Raw genomic sequence first — 23,954 nt, forward strand, 5'->3', positions numbered from 1 at the left:
TGAATCCCCCCCAGACAAAAGCCAACCCTTTCATGGCCGACAAGCAGCCAAAGCCATTGGAGAGGGTCAGTTTTGTTTGAAAACACTCCCTCTCTCATGCCATTGAGAGAGTAGCTTGATGCAGAAATGAAGGGTGTCTACTTCTCTTTTTGTGGTACAGGCCAGTAGCAGTCAGGCAATGCGTTTTCGGCCATTTGATGTTTTAAAGAGCAAGGGAGTTTGTCATTCTGAAGGATTTGATCAGTCGACTAGCAGACACTTGATTAATGGAACTGATCCCTTTCGGTATGGGAGATCTCCTTCCGTCACTCCCGGGCCTTGTTTTCCGTCTTTGGGACGTGCAGAACGAATGACACAGATGTTGTTGGAGGAGACAGTCCCCGTCCCTCTCCTCCTCTCCTGTGCTCCCAGCATGGGGCCAGAAACTTGTTTTTCAATCATTGTTTCCACCAACTTCTTTCCCAAAAGAGAAAAGCGAGGCGAAAAAGAGGAGGGAGAGCGTGGAGGGAGTGCTAAATAAAAGAGGGAGGGAAAGTAAATACAAAGCATTTGTGGAATATAAAGAAAAAACATTCTTTATAACAATCTCCCGATAATTAACACCACAAGGACTGTGGGGAGAAGGGTGGATCGGTCAGAACCGCATTTGGGATGTTGTAGTGAAGGGTGCAGAGCGAGAGGAGAGGCGCTTTAAGCTGAAGATGCAGGTGTCAGCATGGCTGCTGTGGGTGGCATGGCTGTGTACCTGGACCGAGGCGGCATGCCAGTGCCAATGCCAGTGTGCATGCCCACCTGAGGAGCAGTTGGCACAGAGATCAGAGAGGTCAGAGGGGAGAGGGCACCTTCGCCATCGCCTGACGCATCAGCGGGCGTCACACAGGGACAGGGCCCATCGCAGAAAAGGTAAAACTAATGGATTTTTTGGGGAATGTAGCACTGTTAAGAAACTAAGCAGTGTAAAATTAATAATTCAAATTGTATTTGCCTTTCAATTAAAGGTTTTGTGACGAATAAGCATGCAAATTAATGTATACATTTATGCTAAATCTATAAACTTGGAGGGGGAAAAAACAAACATTTTTGTAATTTTTATCCAGGACCCAATGGTGATTTTATTCAGATTTTATTATCAACCTAATGGCTTCGGCAGCCGATTTCGGGCATATCAGCATGGGGTCCAAAGCATGAAATCAGAAAGACAGTGATAACTTGATAAAGTCTTTTTCACTTCATGATTTTCACATGTGGACACTCTTCATTTAATTTATATGTGAAGTAAGTGTGACAGTACCATAGCGCATTACGTTTACATGACTATTTAAAGTTTTAATGTTTAAAAAACTTTAGTTGGTGTAGTTTATTATATATTTGACCTTTTAGTGAATGACTTTTGAAAACTGTAGGGAAATGATTAACAGGGAAAAACGGAATAAGTTCCTGTTAAATAATTTAATAATGAATAATATAATAATAATGTGTGCATATAGCAGACGCTTTTATCCAAAGCGACTTACAGTGCATTCAGGCTATACATTTTTTACCAGTATGTGTGTTCCCTGGGAATCGAACCCACACTCTACAATGCTCTACCACTGAGCCACAGGAACACTATTAACACTATTGTTAAACCCATTTCCTCTGCTATTCTTGGTATAGTTTTTATTTATTTGTTCATAGTTTTATTTATTTGTAATAAAATATCTGAATTAAACTATATATATATATATGTTTTTTTTTATGTTATAACATAAAATATAAAATACATATTTAATTTTGTGTTTGAGCAGGGTATTATGAAGATTTATTTCTAATATAATAAAATTCTTGACCACTTGTTACTTATTAAAAGCATGCTTTATTCCTGACTTTAGTCCATTTTGGTATATAAATAATGTTACGCTCAAACTCAGACATTGTTAAGGAATTCAAAGAGACTTATTTATGCGTAAAACGTGCTGAAAAGTTACTCTGGGCGCTAAATCAGCCTGGAGTTCTTTTGGGGGGCAGCTTTAATTCTGTGTTGTGGTATGCAGCCCCATAGTCCCTCAACATCTTTTGTTAGTCGCTGAAAGCTGGTGATCCTCAGGCCATCAAGGCACTGCTCCCTGGATCAATATACGTGTCCATCAGTGTGGCCTGCTCTTTTAGGCCACACAATGGACAGTTCTCTAAACAGTACTTTATTTATATGTGCCTTTCGAGAAAATGAACTGCCGCCACCTCTGCTTTTCTCTCCTATCCTTTTCTTTTCGGCTTTCTGTTTTCTCCTCTGTCCGTCTCACCCCCACAGCGACCGTATTTACACAGACTTAATAGTAATTGGAAGGAGCAAGTGTTGCTCCTCAGTAAGGTTGTGACGGTGAATTTTCCTACCGGTTAATCGACGTGTGACAACACCGATAATACCGGTATCACCGTGGGGGCAGGAGCGTTCCCTCTTTTCCTCGCTTTCCTTCGCTTTTAAATAGCTTTTAAAAAACGGCGTGCACATTTTACTTTCACTTTCAAATAGCGGCAATTTGGCGTAAAGCAATTTATCGTTTTTAGTTCGTTTGAATTTTCCCTCTTTTCCTCCACTTTTAAATAGCTTAAAAGCGCTGTGCGCATTTTACTTTCACTTTCGAATTTAGTGGCAATTCGGCGTCAATTGCTTGAATGCAACAACAAAATACAACGTCAAACTCACTTTAGCATATATAAAACATAAAACTTTTATTAACAAAACGAATAAAAATACACCATGCTATAGGGCAGGCTATGCCTAATATAAAATAACAAATAACTTACATAAAGTTTAAATAGGTAGGCTATACAAAACTGGAAATGAGTAAACATGTATAATATATAACCAAATAAATAAGAAGCGTAGAACATTTATTAGCAAAACGATTAAGAAAGCTTGAAGGCACGGCATAGCCTACATCTTGATGTCAAATAAAAAATTACACAAAGTTTAAATGAAGTAAAAATCCTTTTGTTTGCTCTTACTTTTTTTCTGACTGCGGTTGTATTATTTAAGAAACGTATGAATCTACAGCACAAGTTTGTGATTTAATGGAAAAAGTTTGAACAGTACTGGTTCATGTCGATATTCTCTTCTTTTAAGTTTAACAACCTTTCTGATTTACGTGGGAATATTTCATGCATTTCATGCAGATTTTTTTAAAGGCTCATGATGGTTAGCAATAGCATCAGTTTGTATTCACATATTGAGCCATTTGTGCAGCTTAAAGGAAGTTGTTCTTGGCTGTGAGGTCTAATGCTTTCCAGTTTCTGTATGCTGTCATCACAAACATTTGACAGAGGTCTTAGATCACACATTAAATTACAAACTCAACTAATAGTGAAATCATACATGACCACAACCACCACCCCCCTGAAGTGATGATAAAAGTTGTATAGAAGTTTCACTATGTAAAAAAGTGGATGTAGTGTAGAAGAAAAAACAAACCTCCTCGGTCTCCCCTACTGTATGTGTAAATGTAACAAACACAATTTGGCCCAAAGTATGGCCCATTGTTTAAACTATGTCGTCTTGAATTCAAAACAAAACATAAACAGAGGGCAAAAGTAGGCCTTTGGGAAACTTTAAGTCACGTGTAGTTTACCTCACCAAATTGTTGGAGTCATTAGTTAGCGCTGGCTCGTCTGTCATTGGAGGACGGTGTAAATCCGCTCGCCTCCAGTCGTCAGTCATCAGCTGCTGTGTACTGCTGCTGCTGCTCCAGTCAGTCACCGGGGCGGGCCTCAAACCCGATGGCGCTCTGTTCAACACTCATACTGACTGAAACGACAGAGACATGACTGTGAAACCTGGAGATCCCAACTGAAATACCGTTCCGTTACATAACCTGGAAAACCATTCATCGTCGCGGATTTGTAACGCAGATAGTCTGATAGAACAGCGATGCTTTTGTTCGTTTTCATAGACTGAATTCGACATCACACGTAAAATGACAAGATACTTTATCAAGCTCTGTTGGGTTTTGGGGATTATTTATAATGTTGAAGGTAAGCACAAAGTAAAGACTAACGATACTTTTGTTTGTTTGCTTTCCTTTTTCGACCAACATATCATTTTTGTTTAAATGTCCAATAATTAATATCTTGAAACGATTAGTTTTATTTACTGGTTTTGAAGCAATAATAACTCAATTAGAAATTGGAGTCAATTATTTTGATGATATTATTATTGCGATGATGATGATGATGGTAATATTAACAGTGCATATTTTAGTTGTTTTGTGATTTAAATTATCACAAATGTATTTTCATTTTTAACGATTAATGCGATCTAGGCTATATGCTTGCTTTCCAGCTATTTCCAGAAGCCCTCATAGACTGACTTATAATCTAAAGCAGAATTTATCTTTGTACATAAAACTCGTGTTTTTTATTAATTCGTGTAAACAAGTCTCTCAAAACCCCATGTAGAATGTCACAATATACTGTGGAAAGTGCCGCTTTGCTTTTTTTTTTGTTGCAAACTTCCAGTGTTTCCCCCAAATTCCTCTAGTTGCTTAGACACAATCTGTATTGTTAAAAGCGCTATATAAATAAAGGTGACTTGACTTGACTCTACAATGAAAATGACATAGCAGGCATGTAAGACTCTTGATTTCCTCTCTTTCAGGAAACTACCCCATCACAGACAATAGAAACTTTTAATAGTAGAATATTTCTGCCAAGAATGTAGTGTTGAGATTCTCTGTTGTGCACTTCACCCCATTACCTCTTCTTTTCATGCATCAGGAAAAGACGTGCCTTATTTCCAGCCTGGTCTCATGTTTATACGTAGGTATAAATACGTAACATTTACAAGCACAAAACGTACACTTTTGTACGTTTTTAGTCATGCTAAAACGTACAATTTAGACGTATTTCAACGTTTAAAACGTACAAATCGCTACGTATTTTTAGCTAAAAAACGTAAAAATATTTACGTATCTTTTATATCATTTAGATATTCATATCAATGCATTTTTATCATTTTATTAATAAGCGATTTCGATTTTTAGACCCCTTAACCTGCCCCCAAACCTAAACCTACCCATTTTATAGCGAATATGCGTAAAATACATACGAATTATCATGAGATCACGTTGTTATTTCAGTTTGTCTAACAACATTATTTATGTTTTTCAAATTAAAGGGCCCCCAATACAGATAAACAAGGACTTGTTGTAAGACCAAACCAAATGTTTTTTTAGTTTTTTTTCCCAAGGACACCCTCTCATGCACATGTGATTGGCATGTTTGGGCGGGAGAGTACAAAGAGACATTGTAGGACATTGTAAGTGGGTCAATAATAGCAGAGGGCCATTCCTGCACTTGGTGCACAGGTGACGGATGTCCTGTTGGTCTATGACTTTGTTTGTGAGTGCTGGGCTTTTGTTCCTCATAGTGGGAAAACAGCCCCCCACTCCGACTCCACTTCCGTTCCGTACAGGAAATGTGTTTCCTTTACTCATCGCGGGGTCATCTAGCCATCCTAAACAAAAGAATTCAATGACCTCTCAGGATTGGAATTTGTTTAATGTATTTGTTTAGTGGAAGTCACTGTTGTTTGATTCTTCCATTTCGGTTCTCCAGGTTCCAGGCCCGTTTCAGATAGTGGTCGTCTGCCCCGTATCATCCACCATCCCTCTGATGTGGTTGTCCGGGTGGGCAGTCCGGCCACGCTATCCTGCAGGGCAGAGGGCGACCCTAAGCCCACCATCCAGTGGCTCAGAAATGGCCAACCTCTTGATACGGACAAGATGGATGTGCAGTCACAGCCTGTCGTTTTACCAGAAGGAAGTTTGTTCTTCTTCAGCATCATCCCTGGCCGAAAGAGTCAGTCCCATGAAGCGTTATACGCCTGCGTGGCTCGCAACAGCGCTGGGGTCGCGACTAGCAGAAATGCCTCTCTTCATATAGCAGGTTTGAATCATGACAAAGTTTGATGTTTTCTAATATTAAAGGGGTCATATGATGCAATTTAAATTTTTCCTTTCTCTTTGGAGTGTTACAAACTCTTGGTGCATAAAGAGTTATGTGCCCTCTAAAAGCTTGCGTTATGCAAGTGAACGGCGTATTATTGTGCCATTTCAAAGAGGCACAAAATCACTTTCACTGACTCTTTCATTAACTGTTCCCTCCTGGTGGAATGACCTGCCCAAATCAATCCGAGCAGCTGAGTCCTTAGCCATCTTCAAGAAACGACTAAAAACACATCTGTTCCATCTTTATTTGACCCTCTAACTCTAGCACTTTCTATTCTATTTTAATTCTACTTTATATTTAAATTTTTTTTTAAACAAAACAAAAAAAACACTAACTTTATATTTGTTCTATTCTATCTACTTGTTTTTCTTTGTGTGTATGTGTGTATAATATATGTACACCTTGCTATGTGTACAAAAATTTAAAGGGGTCTGAATACTTTCCGTACCCACTGTATATATATATTCGTTTTTTTTAATTCACTCATGTTTGAGTTTCAGTTCTGCGTGAAGAGTTCCGTGTGCAGCCCAGTGACGTGGAAGTGGCGGTTGGTGAGGTGGCTGTGATTGGGAAATTTCTTATAATTTACAATCTTAATCTTGTATTAAAAATTGCATTTGCCAGATATTTAATCAACCCTGACCACAGTCTGCAAATCCACTATGTGACGGCGCAGGACACGGGCAGGTACACCTGCACTGCGGAAAATAAGCTTGGGGTGTCTGTGGCCAGTGCGCAGCTTCTTGTAGAGGGTAAGAATGCATCTAATCAGTCAATTAACAGCACTTAAACCAACTTCCCAGCATGCCATTTGTATTCCACTCACCTTGTTAAGATAAGTGATGTCTGGCTAATATATGTTACAGATGCAGGAAGCACCAGACTGAGAGACTTACACAAGGAGCTGTCTGCCTTACGTGTGAGCCTGGAGAACGTCACAGTTATGAGTACCGCCTCCAACATGTCTCAAGTTATGTGGAGGGTAATACAGTTCATGCACCACATATTAAATAATTGTATTTTCTTAAGTAACATTTTAAGATGGCATCACGTCATCCGTGTTCTCTCTTCTGTTGTCTTTCTGTTTGTAGTTGCAGTCGTCTATGTCACAGCCTCATTATTTTGAAGGCTTTGAGGTGCTGTATCGCTCTCTCCTGCCAGCCATCTCAGACTGGACAGCTCAAAGGGTTCCTCAGCTTGGCCTTCACACACATGTGGGACCTCTGAAGAGAGGCTACAAGTACGAGTTCAAAGTCCGACCCTACGGCAGCAGCCTGTATGGCAGGGAAAGCAACACCAGACACGTACGAGTGCCAGAAATAGGTGAGAATATAGAGCATCCTTTACAATAAAAGTACTGTGGTGGTACCATAGTCAAAGATGGTAATACCATGCTGCTTTATTAGTAATTACCATATTCACATACCATGGTATTTGCATGGTACTCCAAAGTACTTCAGTTGAGGGTTATTATTGTTAACGAAAATAAACTTTAAATTGTATATATATATATATATATATATATATAGTTTGTTTTAGTTGCCAATGGAACTAGCAACTAGCATTTAGTTTAACTAAAATAACCAAAACAAAATAAACTAAAACTAATAAATAAAAAATGAACAAAAACTATAGGCATATTTAAAAAAAAAAGATAAAATAACACTGCTTCAGATAATGCTATGATATTATTATAGGACATATTCAGAAAACATGATATTGTGGTTACTTCATATATGTTGTTTACTTCTGATCTTACTCTTTTGTACATATGCACTATCATTAAAAAGGTCAGTAAGTTCATGTGACACAGAAGACTAGAGTTTTGATGCCGAAAATTTAGCTTTGCCATCACATAAATAAATTACATTTAAAAAAAATATATTAATTAGAAAATAGAAATGGTTATTTGAAATTGTAATAATATTTCACAATATTAATGTTATTGTATTATCGATCAAATAAATGCAGCCCTGGTGAGCATAAGAGACTTCTCTCTGAAACCTAAAAAAATTGTACTAACCCCAAACCTTTGGACTAAAACCAAGCTGTCACCATGTGCCAACTGTAACCATGTGCCTTGTTCACAGTCCCCAGTGCACCACCTCAGGATGTGTCCATAACAATGCCCACTGACCGTAACGACACGGTGCACCTCAGCTGGGAGCCTCCACCTCATGACGCTCACAATGGAAACATTCAGGGATATCAGGTATTACTATAGCATAGAGACACTCATTGTGAAACAATGCTAATAATGCACTGAGAGGCCTTCTCTCTAGAAGATATGTCATGAGACAATAGATTTTTTTCTAGTTCCAAAAAATGTATATAATTAACATTCATGTTTAATCAAAAGAAGCCTGGAAGCAGTTAAATAATTCCTATTTTCAGCCTCAGACACTTCTAGACTGTCTGATCACATTAAAATGACATGACCCTGCCAAAATCAACTGTTTCAGATATGCTGGCTGCTACAAAACTACAGAGTAATTAGAGTCACTATGTTTTTATTAGTCCACAATTCACAGATTCTGACCACAAAACTGATGCACATTTTCTTTGTTGCTATCTATATAAGCATTAGCAGAGACTGCAGCACCATTACATTTTCAGTTACCACTTCAGTCTATTATTGTGATATCATATTGACCTAAAATCACATAAACATATATAGTATATGTAGCCGCCTGCTTGATTTTACTATGCTGTTCTTTCTGACAGGTGTGGTGTGTGGAGTCTGAGGAACAGAAGTCTTTTAACTGGACAGTGGACAGTGGAACACACAGTATTGAGATCAGCACACTGCAGCCTGGCAAGCTGTTTTGGGTAACAGTGGCTGCCATTAACGGGGCGGGAGTGGGGGTCCAGAGCGATCCATACAAACTGCTCATAGGTAAGTGAAGAAAACACTAAGGTATGAAACAATAATTTTAAAAGTGTAATCTATTCAATATATTACCTGTTGCTCTTTCTTTCCCAGAGTCGAGGCAGGAGGCAACACCTTATCAGACTGGCATACTCAGTATGTCTCATTTCCTTGCTGTGATTAAAGAGCCGGTATTCATTGGGAGTGTTGGCACCCTCCTGTGGTGTGTTTTGATGATTACTACCGTGTTTTTGTACAGGAGACATGTCAGACCCACCAACCTGGGAGGCAAACGCTCTGGTAATCTATAATAAAGTCTTGATTTACTGCCTTTTTTCTATACACACATAATAATAATTTTCACTTTCATTTATAGGCTTATATAGACTGGAAAGTGAAGATCTCATCATCAAACACAGGTAAAAAATTAGATGTTTGATTTAAAAATACAGTAATGGAAAGCATAGTTGAATGATCATAATACTACTGAACTTTGAAATATACCACAGTACTGTATGATAACCATGTTCATATACAATGGTACATTAAAGAATACCAAACTACTATATTGTACTATAGTAAACTACTAGTATAATGTGTACAAAAAGCATGGTATTGCCATTACACATTTCCAAAAAGTACACTAAATGTTGCATTTTATATGCACCAGCTCAGCAAGTAACTTTGGAAACTCATTTCTGTAGAAGCTCATCTCTGTATTCCACATGAGAAAAAAGCCATGCTTTAATAAATCTAACTTATGAGTTAACAAATCAAACTTTTGACATACTAAGTTGCAATTGACCTATTGGTAAGCCCCTCCCCTCGAATGCAGATGAGCCAATGGCAGTTGAGTATTAGTTGCACGGGGACCGGAACTCGGACATCTTTAGATTTCAGCGCCATAGAGAAACATTGGAAGATCCCAATCTTTCATCGGTTTGATGGTGTTTATGCTACAAAAATGGAAAAACCCATGTGCCTGGGGTACTTGTAACACTGATTCCAGGTATCCTGAGAGGATGGGCAAAAAAAACGGAGCAAAATATCCCTAAGCATTCAACCCCAATCCCAAGGAAGACGAAAACGTCATTTTCTGGTTGTCATACTCTCATTAAGTTCCAACTTTCATCTGCTCAAGCAGAACGTTAATGTCATCTTGTGCTTCAGCAAGGTATCTCTGGCTAAAGCTAGCTAACGTTAAAGTTGGTGAGTCCATGCTAACGTACAAACTTAAATAGCTAACTGTTCTCACGTCATGTACAGTGTAGGTCAAAGAAACATAAACGAAGGTCTACATTTCAATGCCTTTCCATATTAAACTGGTTAAATGTAAATTAATTTAATCTTACCCTGTGGTACATGAATCCTAGATGTTGTCATCTGCGATTGTGACAACCGTAACATAAGGCTTCTCCTGCTTGCATTGTGATCTGTAAACCCTCGCTTCCAAATTAATCTTGTTACCACCATATTTATTTTTTAAATCTTTTATATATCCCTCTATGGCAGGGGTAGGTAGGCAAGTTCGGTCCTAGAGAGCCGCAGTCCTGCAAAGTTCAGCTCCAACCCTAATCAAACACACCTGAACAAGCTAATCAATGTCTTCAGGATTACTAAGGCTATAGGCAGGTGAGTTTTTTTTCAGGGTTGGAGCTGAACTCTGCAGGACCAAACTTGCCTACCCCTGCTCTATGGCAAATTTAAGTCCCACTTGAATGGTGGTCCTTCTGTGTCCAAAATGTATCAAAAACATCTTGGGACAAGGTTTTTACACTGACAGCTGTCATTGTAAGACAGCTAGCAACTCTGTTTGTTTGTCCGAGGGGGGGCGAGGCTTACTGATTAGTCAATTATGAGATAAAGTCTTCTTATATTTAATTTTTTACTAATAATTATGTATTGTTTTTATCTCATAATTATGACTTAATATCTCATTTGCCAATTTACTTTTAATCTAATAATTTCAATTTAAATCATAATTTTTACTGTTTATCTCATAATCATAATTTACCAAAGCATGACTTTTTTTCTTATGTAATACTATACTTATGAAATAGGCTTCCATAAGTAACTGAGTCACCATCCTTATTATTTCCTTTCTAGAATGGCGGCACCAGACTCTCCATGGATCTCTGGAGGCTGGAGGCCAGATTCCAGCAGTGAGACCAAGCAGGGCCTTTGGACCCCGAGTCAAGAGAACTCTGACTTCCGGAGGACCAGTAAGTCACGACTTTAGTTAATATACATAGTCATAACCTTCCCTTGAGTTTCAACCCTCACCTACTTCTCTTTTTTCCTCTCGTCATCTCTCTGGATGACAGATACGTCCTCATAAGAACCTTTAAAAAATGCCTGTCACCCCTGAAGTCAAGACACTGCAGAGTCCTCATCAACTCTAATTACTGTTGACATTTTGGCACATTATGTAAATCAGTCTGGTTTTTTACCTCCCTACTGACAGCTCTGCCCATTATGGCTAAAAAGGACCCCAACCCTCTGCGGTCAGCTGTCCCGATTGTACCAGACAATTGTGGCGTCTATGGCACCTTTTATGTGGATCTAACCGGCAACGTACTGAAGACGTTTAATAGTCCAGGTCGCTGTCCCAGAATGCCCCACGTCAAATCTCAGCTGCATAACTCCGAAACCGTTTGGATCACTGAACCAATCGTCAAAACTGCCGTTGTGAGGGAAGTGCAGGCATTGCCATGGAAACGTGCCCTCCCTGCCCAGCCCAACATGGGAGTTCTGAAGGAATCATGGGAGAAAAATTACAAGCGTGGTGAGACATTCATTCATTCAGCGAGTTATTCACATTCATTTTGTCCAGCACTAATACGTGTAAGCCCCTCCCCTCGAATGCAGATGAGCCAATGGCAGTTGAGTATTAGTTGCACGGGGACCGGAACTCGGACATCTTTAGATTTCAGCGCCATAGAGAAACATTGGAAGATCCCAATCTTTCATCGGTTTGATGGTGTTTATGCTACAAAAATGGAAAAACCCATGTGCCTGGGGTACTTGTAACACTGATTCCAGGTATCCTGAGAGGATGGGCAAAAAAAACGGAGCAAAATATCCCTAAGCATTCAACCCCAATCCCAAGGAAGACGAAAACGTCATTTTCTGGTTGTCATACTCTCATTAAGTTCCAACTTTCATCTGCTCAAGCAGAACGTTAATGTCATCTTGTGCTTCAGCAAGGTATCTCTGGCTAAAGCTAGCTAACGTTAAAGTTGGTGAGTCCATGCTAACGTACAAACTTAAATAGCTAACTGTTCTCACGTCATGTACAGTGTAGGTCAAAGAAACATAAACGAAGGTCTACATTTCAATGCCTTTCCATATTAAACTGGTTAAATGTAAATTAATTTAATCTTACCCTGTGGTACATGAATCCTAGATGTTGTCATCTGCGATTGTGACAACCGTAACATAAGGCTTCTCCTGCTTGCATTGTGATCTGTAAACCCTCGCTTCCAAATTAATCTTGTTACCACCATATTTATTTTTTAAATCTTTTATATATCCCTCTATGGCAGGGGTAGGTAGGCAAGTTCGGTCCTAGAGAGCCGCAGTCCTGCAAAGTTCAGCTCCAACCCTAATCAAACACACCTGAACAAGCTAATCAATGTCTTCAGGATTACTAAGGCTATAGGCCTATAGGCAGTTTTTCAGGGTTGGAGCTGAACTCTGCAGGACCAAACTTGCCTACCCCTGCTCTATGGCAAATTTAAGTCTTTAAGTCCTGGTGGTCCTTCTGTGTCCAAAATGTATCAAAAACATCTTGGGACAAGGTTTTTACACTGACAGCTGTCATTGTAAGACAGCTAGCAACTCTGTTTGTTTGTCCGAGGGGGGGCGAGGCTTACTGATTAGTCAATTATGAGATAAAGTCTTCTTATATTTAATTTTTTACTAATAATTATGTATTGTTTTTATCTCATAATTATGACTTAATATCTCATTTGCCAATTTACTTTTAATCTAATAATTTCAATTTAAATCATAATTTTTACTGTTTATCTCATAATCATAATTTACCAAAGCATGACTTTTTTTCTTATGTAATACTATACTTATGAAATAGGCTTCCATAAGTAACTGAGTCACCATCCTTATTATTTCCTTTCTAGAATGGCGGCACCAGACTCTCCATGGATCTCTGGAGGCTGGAGGCCAGATTCCAGCAGTGAGACCAAGCAGGGCCTTTGGACCCCGAGTCAAGAGAACTCTGACTTCCGGAGGACCAGTAAGTCACGACTTTAGTTAATATACATAGTCATAACCTTCCCTTGAGTTTCAACCCTCACCTACTTCTCTTTTTTCCTCTCGTCATCTCTCTGGATGACAGATACGTCCTCATAAGAACCTTTAAAAAATGCCTGTCACCCCTGAAGTCAAGACACTGCAGAGTCCTCATCAACTCTAATTACTGTTGACATTTTGGCACATTATGTAAATCAGTCTGGTTTTTTACCTCCCTACTGACAGCTCTGCCCATTATGGCTAAAAAGGACCCCAACCCTCTGCGGTCAGCTGTCCCGATTGTACCAGACAATTGTGGCGTCTATGGCACCTTTTATGTGGATCTAACCGGCAACGTACTGAAGACGTTTAATAGTCCAGGTCGCTGTCCCAGAATGCCCCACGTCAAATCTCAGCTGCATAACTCCGAAACCGTTTGGATCACTGAACCAATCGTCAAAACTGCCGTTGTGAGGGAAGTGCAGGCATTGCCATGGAAACGTGCCCTCCCTGCCCAGCCCAACATGGGAGTTCTGAAGGAATCATGGGAGAAAAATTACAAGCGTGGTGAGACATTCATTCATTCAGCGAGTTATTCACATTCATTTTGTCCAGCACTAATACGTGTTTGTCTACTTCCAGAGCTGCATGCTGTAAAAAGTGCCCCACTAATGCCCGTGAGTAAACAAGCACTGGCAGTGTGCAGTGCATCGAGTAAACGTCAGCAAAGATTCAGTCAGCACCCTGCAGGTTTGAACATTAGCATGTCTTGTGTTGAAAATTCTATTATACAATCTATTTATTAAATCTCTTCTAAGCTGGTCTACATTCCCTTAGGTGGTGTATCAGAGCCTGTGAAGCCGCCGAGTTCTCCACGTATCCTGCACTACTCTGCCTCTCTGCAACTGGTGGACATGTTACCCAGCCCTCCACCTCTTCCTATGGAGGACAACCACAGCCTCAGCTCAGAGGACGAGTGAGAATCACACCTATACACAAAGCCAAATTTAAAGCAGCACTATGTAACTTTTGGCGCTCTAGCGGTTAATAAACAGAACTGCACACATCCCGTGGAAGAACATTCCAACCGGAGCTACTTCTCTTAAGTTTATGTGTAGGGCGATTCACGCAGTTTGGAAACTCATTTCTGTAGAAGCTCATCTCTGTATTCCACATGAGAAAAAAGCCATGCTTTAATAAATCTAACTTATGAGTTAACAAATCAAACTTTTGACATACTAAGTTGCAATTGACCTATTGGTAAGCCCCTCCCCTCGAATGCAGATGAGCCAATGGCAGTTGAGTATTAGTTGCACGGGGACCGGAACTCGGACATCTTTAGATTTCAGCGCCATAGAGAAACATTGGAAGATCCCAATCTTTCATCGGTTTGATGGTGTTTATGCTACAAAAATGGAAAAACCCATGTGCCTGGGGTACTTGTAACACTGATTCCAGGTATCCTGAGAGGATGGGCAAAAAAAACGGAGCAAAATATCCCTAAGCATTCAACCCCAATCCCAAGGAAGACGAAAACGTCATTTTCTGGTTGTCATACTCTCATTAAGTTCCAACTTTCATCTGCTCAAGCAGAACGTTAATGTCATCTTGTGCTTCAGCAAGGTATCTCTGGCTAAAGCTAGCTAACGTTAAAGTTGGTGAGTCCATGCTAACGTACAAACTTAAATAGCTAACTGTTCTCACGTCATGTACAGTGTAGGTCAAAGAAACATAAACGAAGGTCTACATTTCAATGCCTTTCCATATTAAACTGGTTAAATGTAAATTAATTTAATCTTACCCTGTGGTACATGAATCCTAGATGTTGTCATCTGCGATTGTGACAACCGTAACATAAGGCTTCTCCTGCTTGCATTGTGATCTGTAAACCCTCGCTTCCAAATTAATCTTGTTACCACCATATTTATTTTTTAAATCTTTTATATATCCCTCTATGGCAGGGGTAGGTAGGCAAGTTCGGTCCTAGAGAGCCGCAGTCCTGCAAAGTTCAGGCTAGCTAACGTTAAAGTTGGTGAGTCCATGCTAACGTACAAACTTAAATAGCTAACTGTTCTCACGTCATGTACAGTGTAGGTCAAAGAAACATAAACGAAGGTCTACATTTCAATGCCTTTCCATATTAAACTGGTTAAATGTAAATTAATTTAATCTTACCCTGTGGTACATGAATCCTAGATGTTGTCATCTGCGATTGTGACAACCGTAACATAAGGCTTCTCCTGCTTGCATTGTGATCTGTAAACCCTCGCTTCCAAATTAATCTTGTTACCACCATATTTATTTTTTAAATCTTTTATATATCCCTCTATGGCAGGGGTAGGTAGGCAAGTTCGGTCCTAGAGAGCCGCAGTCCTGCAAAGTTCAGCTCCAACCCTAATCAAACACACCTGAACAAGCTAATCAATGTCTTCAGGATTACTAAGGCTATAGGCAGGTGAGTTTTTTTTCAGGGTTGGAGCTGAACTCTGCAGGACCAAACTTGCCTACCCCTGCTCTATGGCAAATTTAAGTCCCACTTGAATGGTGGTCCTTCTGTGTCCAAAATGTATCAAAAACATCTTGGGACAAGGTTTTTACACTGACAGCTGTCATTGTAAGACAGCTAGCAACTCTGTTTGTTTGTCCGAGGGGGGGCGAGGCTTACTGATTAGTCAATTATGAGATAAAGTCTTCTTATATTTAATTTTTTACTAATAATTATGTATTGTTTTTATCTCATAATTATGACTTAATATCTCATTTGCCAATTTACTTTTAATCTAATAATTTCAATTTAAATCATAATTTTTACTGTTTATCTCATAATCATAATTTACCAAAGCATGACTTTTTTTCTTATGTAATACTATACTTATGAAATAGGCTTCCATAAGTAACTGAGTCACCATCCTTATTATTTCCTTTCTAGAATGGCGGCACCAGACTCTCCATGGATCTCTGGAGGCTGGAGGCCAGATTCCAGCAGTGAGACCAAGCAGGGCCTTTGGACCCCGAGTCAAGAGAACTCTGACTTCCGGAGGACCAGTAAGTCACGACTTTAGTTAATATACATAGTCATAACCTTCCCTTGAGTTTCAACCCTCACCTACTTCTCTTTTTTCCTCTCGTCATCTCTCTGGATGACAGATACGTCCTCATAAGAACCTTTAAAAAATGCCTGTCACCCCTGAAGTCAAGACACTGCAGAGTCCTCATCAACTCTAATTACTGTTGACATTTTGGCACATTATGTAAATCAGTCTGGTTTTTTACCTCCCTACTGACAGCTCTGCCCATTATGGCTAAAAAGGACCCCAACCCTCTGCGGTCAGCTGTCCCGATTGTACCAGACAATTGTGGCGTCTATGGCACCTTTTATGTGGATCTAACCGGCAACGTACTGAAGACGTTTAATAGTCCAGGTCGCTGTCCCAGAATGCCCCACGTCAAATCTCAGCTGCATAACTCCGAAACCGTTTGGATCACTGAACCAATCGTCAAAACTGCCGTTGTGAGGGAAGTGCAGGCATTGCCATGGAAACGTGCCCTCCCTGCCCAGCCCAACATGGGAGTTCTGAAGGAATCATGGGAGAAAAATTACAAGCGTGGTGAGACATTCATTCATTCAGCGAGTTATTCACATTCATTTTGTCCAGCACTAATACGTGTTTGTCTACTTCCAGAGCTGCATGCTGTAAAAAGTGCCCCACTAATGCCCGTGAGTAAACAAGCACTGGCAGTGTGCAGTGCATCGAGTAAACGTCAGCAAAGATTCAGTCAGCACCCTGCAGGTTTGAACATTAGCATGTCTTGTGTTGAAAATTCTATTATACAATCTATTTATTAAATCTCTTCTAAGCTGGTCTACATTCCCTTAGGTGGTGTATCAGAGCCTGTGAAGCCGCCGAGTTCTCCACGTATCCTGCACTACTCTGCCTCTCTGCAACTGGTGGACATGTTACCCAGCCCTCCACCTCTTCCTATGGAGGACAACCACAGCCTCAGCTCAGAGGACGAGTGAGAATCACACCTATACACAAAGCCAAATTTAAAGCAGCACTATGTAACTTTTGGCGCTCTAGCGGTTAATAAACAGAACTGCACACATCCCGTGGAAGAACATTCCAACCGGAGCTACTTCTCTTAAGTTTATGTGTAGGGCGATTCACGCAGGTATGTGTTACTCCGCAGCGGTGACGACCCGACCAGGCTACAATAGTCCAAATATAAGTACTTATTATAAGTGTACTGTAGTGATTCGGAATAAGACAAAAACGCAGTTTGGAAGATGAATTCATGATGTACTCGTTCATTATGTACATTTTGCTAATTTTTAACACAGAAAAAGTTACATAGTGCTGCTTTAAATCTTCAATGATTTTATTACTGATTTATAGCCCAGCAGAACATTAAGGTTAAATTGGTTAACTTTAGGTAATGCATTATGTCTTTAAGTAACAATGAACAATATTTTTTCAGCATTTATTAATCCAAGTTAAATGGATAGTTCACCCAAAATGAAAATTCTGTTATCTATTTACCTATGCCCATGTCGTCCAAACCTCAGTGACATTTTAACATTTCAAATTGTATAAATCGCTGTTCAGTTCAGGTAAAGTAATAAAACTTTACTGTAAAGTGGTGCCATTATGTGGCTTAAAGGTATCGACTTTGTGCCATGTTTCCCCTAAAGAAAGAGTAATAAAAATAAGCACAAATGAGACAATAATTGACATACTAAAAGAATTTGAGCTATAAAAAGTGTGTGGGAAACAAAATTCAGATAATTTGGTCTGGAAAGAGCTTGATGTAAGACTTTTGCAGGTGTCTAGGGAAATCAGAGCACAGTATTTGACATCTGAATCTATAAAGGAGACATGAGAGATCACTAGGGCCTTTCTCTGAGCAGAAACTTCTGAGAAGCTATAAATTCATCTATTTGCTATCCATTTTGTCTCATAGCTATCTAGGAGAAACAATTAAAGATAAGAAAGTGATCTCATTTGTGATTTTTCTTTCCTACAGGCAACAGTATTCAGCAGAATGCTTTGAAGTTTTAGGTTCCCGTTTATCAGAGTTCAGTTCCTTCTCAGTGCACTGAAACAAACTAGAACTTTAGATTGTCTTTCTTTTCAATGTGGCTTCTTAAGAGGTCATAAGCTTCAGTTTCACCGTTGTCATAGCAGGATGTGAGTAGTGCAAAATAAACTACTGTCACAGAGCTCAAGATTTGTGTCCATTTCTCAGACATTTGAGAGGTTGCCGGTCCGTAATGAGGTTTCCCCTAAAGAAAGAGTAATAAAAATAAGCACAAATGAGACAATAATTGACATACTAAAAGAATTTGAGCTATAAAAAGTGTGTGGGAAACAAAATTCTGATAATTTGGTCTGGAAAGAGCTTGAAGCTAAGACTTTTGCAGGTGTCTAGGGAAATCAGAGCACAGTATTTGACATCTGAATCTATAAAGGAGACATGAGAGATCACTAGGGTCTTTCTCTGAGCAGAAACTTCTGAGAAGCTATAAATTCATCTATTTGCTATCCATTTTGTCTCATAGCTATCTAGGAGAAACAACTAAAGATAAGAAAGTGATCTCATTTGTGATTTTTCTTTCCTACAGGCAACAGTATTCAGCAGAATGCTTTGAAGTTTTAGGTTCCCGTTTATCAGAGTTCAGTTCCTTCTCAGTGCACTGAAACAAACTAGAACTTTAGATTGTCTTTCTTTTCAATGTGGCTTCTTAAGAGGTCATAAGCTTCAGTTTCACCATTGTCATAGCAGGATGTGAGTAGTGCAAAATAAACTACTGTCACAGAGCTCAAGATTTGTGTCCATTTCTCAGACATTTGAGAGGTTGCCGGTCCGTAATGACGGTGTCTGTGACAATACAGTGTCATTATACCATGACAAGAGAGAAGTCTACTACTGTCTCTCTGCTCTCAGACTAAAAGACTGGAAACCAATTTAGTTTGTAGCTCAACTCTAATGGACAGGGAGTTTTAAGAGGAAATGGCCCACACCATTTATTAGAAGGTCTGTAATTGGGAGGAAGTGTGTTTTAAATGCTGTTGGACACAGACAGGAAGCTTTTTCCGGCAGTGCACACTGAGGCTGCAGGCGTTATGGAGAAAGAAGAGGGAAAAAGTGGCTAGTTGGAAGGGACAAAGAAATGCCAAATCATACAAATCTGATGTCAGCAACACAGATATATGAACAAAAACCTTCCTAAAAGAACATTTTATTGTTGAGAGGTTCCTCTTTAAATGTCTCAAAAGACATAATGAGGTTATGTTTCATATATAGGGTAATTGGTCTCAGATGTTGCTTAGACACAAATGAGATCGACAAAGTACGATTATAAAGCTTAATGCAGATAGAATAGTTCAGATTTTTAGTTTTTGGATGAATTCGATGAGAAAAGATTGTGCACATTGCAGGTTCTGCAAATTGTTTCAATCCTTTCTGAACTCAAAATGAGACACATGAGATTACTAGGGGTCTTTTCTTCACAAGGAAAAAAATCTATCTGGTTACTCAAATCAGGTCTACATTTCTGTCTATGATAAATACATTAAAAACATCTAATTTGTGATTTTTACTTTCCTATAGATAAAATAGAGACATGCAGAGAAAAATAGATATCATTACCACAAATTAGTACTTCCCCGACTTATACATTAGTGGACACATTTTATTAATTAGTTTCCTTGTTTTAGTTAAATGGCCAAGTTTGATTCATTCATTCCCTTGTTCTAGGTGGCCATGTTGTACTAATTCGATCCCATGTTTTTATTTAGTTAAATGATGGCCACAATTGAACAAAAAATGAAGTAAGTTGTATTAGTAAAACATGGCCATGACTTACTAACAAGGGAACAAATCAATAAATCACGGGATGTCCTTTGCAGGGCTCCATAGTAAAGTTATTTTCCTTAGAAGTAGCATTTGAAATGCAGCAGACATAAACAAGTAGCCTGCTAGCTTGGCAAATACTCTACTACGCATATGTTCAATTATACTAGAAAAGCTTATAATTGAACATTTGTGTTGGGTAAAGGTTTAAACTTCCAGGTTAAATTTGTAACATTATGCTAAGCTAATATGCTGAACAGTTAGCATGCAAAAGTAAGATAACTAAAAAGAATGAGAATTGTTTAATAGCTTAGCAAATACTTTACACATATGTTCAATTATACTATAAAACCTAAAAATTTAACATTTGCCTGTGTTGATGGCTGCTACAGTATGCTAAGCTAATATGCTGAGCAGTTAACATGCAAAAATAAGCTAATCAAAAAGGTTAAGGTAAAAGGTAGGTAAAATCTATAGCTTCAGTTATATACTATTATATGTAACAGTTTAAAAGACATGTAGCAATGCCAGAAATGGTTGGCGTAGTATGCTAGTGTAACAGAGGCCAGCGGTAGGTGCTGTGCAGGTAAACCTCACTCCCCTGATCTCAAGAGACGCACTAGCGACTGATGCTAGTGGCTGCAGTCTTTAGCCTCCTTGTTAGTGCGTCCGCCTCCCATGCCGGAGACCCGGGTTCGAGATCCACTCGGAGCGAGAACAAGGTGTGGTGGAGAGGACCCGGGGGAGAGGGGTTACATTGGTGCCGTGACCCGGATGGGAGTGATGATTAGGGGGGTGAGTGTAACGGAGGCCAGCGGTAGGTGCTGTGCAGGTAAACCTCACTCCCCTGATCTCAAGACACACACTAGTGACTGATGCTAGTGGCTGCAGTCTTTAGCCTCCTTGTTAGTGCGTCTGCCTCCCATGCCGGAGACCCACTCGGAGCGAGAACGAGGTGTGGCTGAGAGGACCCGGTGGAGAGGGGTTACACTAGTATGAGTGATGAGCTAGTATTTAGTCACTGGTTAGAAAGGAAACATGATTATGATATGCCCATCTATATCTGATCCCTCAGGTCTACCAGATCCACCAAATTGACAGTTGACATCGGCTCTCTGCAGTCTGTGTGTGCTGCCTCTGGGCTCCAGGGTCCCGCTACGGCCACTACGGGCTGTCCAACCCACCACAGTCCAGCCCAGCCAAGCCCGACCTACAGCCACCTGTCCACAGCCTCCTTCTGTCTTTCCAATGGTGACTACCAGGACACCACTCTAAGTACTCAGGGCCACACTCAATGCATGGAGATGAGCCCCAAACCACAGGGGCAAAGGTAAAAGAATACCTGAAAGAGTATTTATCTGAAGGAAGTATCAAGCCAAGGGCTAATGTTGATGTCTCCAACAGTACGTCCCATCAAAGTTCTCCTTCAATGCCCCGTCCGTTCTCTCCCACGCCCACGTTCAGTTACATCTGTGGGCCTGTGGAACGGGAGATGGATGACGAGCAGGAGTCTCAGCCGATCGGCCTCAGGAGAGCCACCCTGAGGAGCATGCCCTCGTCTTGCTGCAGCGAATGGGAGGGTTCATTGTGGAACGGCTGGGGTTCGGTGTCAGAGAGCAACGTGACAAGCGCTCGAACGAGTATCATCAGCTCCTCTGACTGCTCGTTCATAAATGATGCAAACTTTGCCCGCGTCCTGGCTATGACAGCCGAGTCCATGAGCGGTACTTTATCAGGCAAGATACAAACTCTCTTCAACCTCTGTAGAATTAGGTTGTTGTAATGTACTGTATAGTCTCCACGTGATTCAAGTACTAAGCTGGCTAACAGCAAATACAGATGTAGTTGTCCACTAGGTGGAACAATCTGCTCATGCTGTTGAGTTCCATGGCTTTATCAGCAAATCTACACAGATTCACCACCCCAGAAAGCTCTGCTAATTTCCACATATTTATAAAATTAAATAAAGCTGCTTTCTAAATAAATAAATGTAAATATTTTGACTTATTTTAATCAAGCTTTCAGGAACCAATAAGACTGTAGTACTCTTATATTTTACCATGTTTAAACGTGTTCTGCAAATTTCTTCTAGGGATACTTATAAGTTATGTATAAATCTGACCACATGAATTGCCAAAAACTGTGATTACATTTCACTTTTTTTGTTGCTCACCAGCTTTTCTCAGTTCATCATTGTCAGTCACTAGTTTTTCAGCTATGCAGGGCTGTAAAATTACTCTGCCTCATTTGCATAGCCAACAAAAAGTATGATGTAAATATTTGCTTTCAATTCAGTTCATTTAAAATGATTCATAATTTTGACATATAGTGTATACAGTGCAACCAAAGTATTTAAAAATGACTCATTTAATGTAATTGCGTTACACAAAGAATATGTTTGTAAGGTTTTAAATGAAAAATTAAGATTTTGAAAACTTTCAGCTTGTCAAATTTTAATGGAACATGTTCATAGTTAATGTGATAATTTAAACTACACCTGCCTTCACCTAGAGACCGTAGGTTAAAAAGAATAGCAAAAAATAACTGATAAAAGTGAGTTTAGTTCTGAGAAAATTATTTGATTTGATATTTTGTTATCTAATGTAATAACATTCAGACTAATAAAGCGCTTAAGTATGTTTGGGATTGTTGCATAACTATTTGGGATGAGAATTTTCATTGTCAGATCAGCTTCACGAGGCACTGCAGCATTACTCTTCCCAACGAGACTGGTGCTACTTTGGTACAATGAGAAATAATGGGATTTGAGTGCCTGTCTGCAAATTGTCTGAGCTACCCCACCATCCTCTCTGAAGTTTCAGCAAATCAATCACGGCTTTCAAAAGAGAAACCTACAGGGACTTTCCTCTCTCCATTTGCTGATTGTTTCCCCCTTTCACTGCATCAGGTTAAATGACTAGTACATTGTAACTGATGAGTTCAGCACCGTTGTCATTCAGTGTTATAATGGTAAAATTGACTTGAACGTCTTTATACGTGTTAACAGATTGCTTTTATGTATTTTGTACCTATGTGCATGCGTAAGCATTCATCTCCTTTGATTTCCTTTGTGATGTGTATGTGATCGTGCATTTTCTGCAGATTTCTCCCCGCCTGCATCCCCCCTGAGTGTTCTATTCCCCCCTCGAGAGTGTTTTGGAGAGGTGGAGCCGCTGCCCGTGTGGGACTGGAGCACTGCGTGGGTGGAGGAGTTGGAGGCCCAGTTTAAAGCCTCCAGCGAGGCCAGAAGAACTGCCACATCTAGCCGACACTCAGGCATTGAGCGTTGGAGAGGACATCTGGAAACCCCCTCGCACTGATGATCGACTTGCACATGCCTAGGGATCGTTTATGAACTACATTTCCCTGCATTCCTCAGGGCAACCCCCATTTCTTGTAGTTTTGATGGGCTTTGGTATGTAGCAAGGTCAAATATAAGAACACACTGCCGCAAGGTACAGTAGGTGCAGTTTATATGCCACTTTCCATAAGGACAGTTGAGTTGTACCACACCATAATAAAGACTATTGTATAGGATGTTCATATTGGCATTCAAAGAAATGTAAATAAACCAATTTTATTTAATAATACTCCACATACAATTTTATAAAATCATGTACGCTTTTATACGACAGAGTTATCTAAAATACGCAGGAAATATTATACAAGATGTTTTTGTATTTTAAGATTCTTTTTTTATTATTTTATAATTAAAATACATTTCTTTTTTTATTTAACTTTGAAAAATCATAGTTAATTTTGCATTTATATCGGAATGTAATTTAACTAAATGTTAGCAATTTTTGATCAATTTTTAAAACAAAAAGTTATTTTTATTGTTGATTGTTGTTTTTTTTGTATGAACGTAGTTTGTTCTGTAGACATACTGTTTTAGCTGTCAGTTTTTTTGTTTTCTTTTACGTACATCATAAATATTTCTCACAATTGCTGCACTACTAAAAAGTCACATTTTATTTTTACTAATTGCCTTTTT

The 23,954-nt window shown here is 39.5% G+C and overlaps 1 protein-coding gene across 1 annotated transcript; it reads left to right on the top strand.

Annotated features, from left to right (window-relative positions):
• The first annotated feature begins 537 nt into the window (after window positions 1-537).
• On the top strand, window positions 538-23,610 carry LOC107578611 (roundabout homolog 4-like). The gene is made up of 16 exons (XM_016264557.1): window positions 538-903; window positions 5,593-5,922; window positions 6,486-6,737; window positions 6,852-6,967; window positions 7,077-7,308; window positions 8,076-8,197; window positions 8,710-8,881; window positions 8,969-9,154; window positions 9,231-9,273; window positions 10,961-11,076; window positions 11,319-11,639; window positions 13,748-13,855; window positions 13,943-14,081; window positions 21,036-21,290; window positions 21,365-21,696; window positions 23,063-23,610. The coding sequence occupies exons 1-16, from the start codon at window positions 702-704 to the stop codon at window positions 23,278-23,280; spliced, it is 3,144 nt and encodes a 1,047-aa protein (XP_016120043.1). The 5' UTR covers window positions 538-701; the 3' UTR covers window positions 23,281-23,610.
• The last annotated feature ends 344 nt before the right edge of the window (window positions 23,611-23,954 follow it).

The sequence above is a fragment of the Sinocyclocheilus grahami genome, unplaced genomic scaffold (assembly GCF_001515645.1).
Source record: "Sinocyclocheilus grahami isolate Dianchi unplaced genomic scaffold, SAMN03320097.WGS_v1.1 scaffold32.1, whole genome shotgun sequence".
Classification (NCBI taxonomy): Eukaryota; Metazoa; Chordata; class Actinopteri; order Cypriniformes; family Cyprinidae; genus Sinocyclocheilus; species Sinocyclocheilus grahami.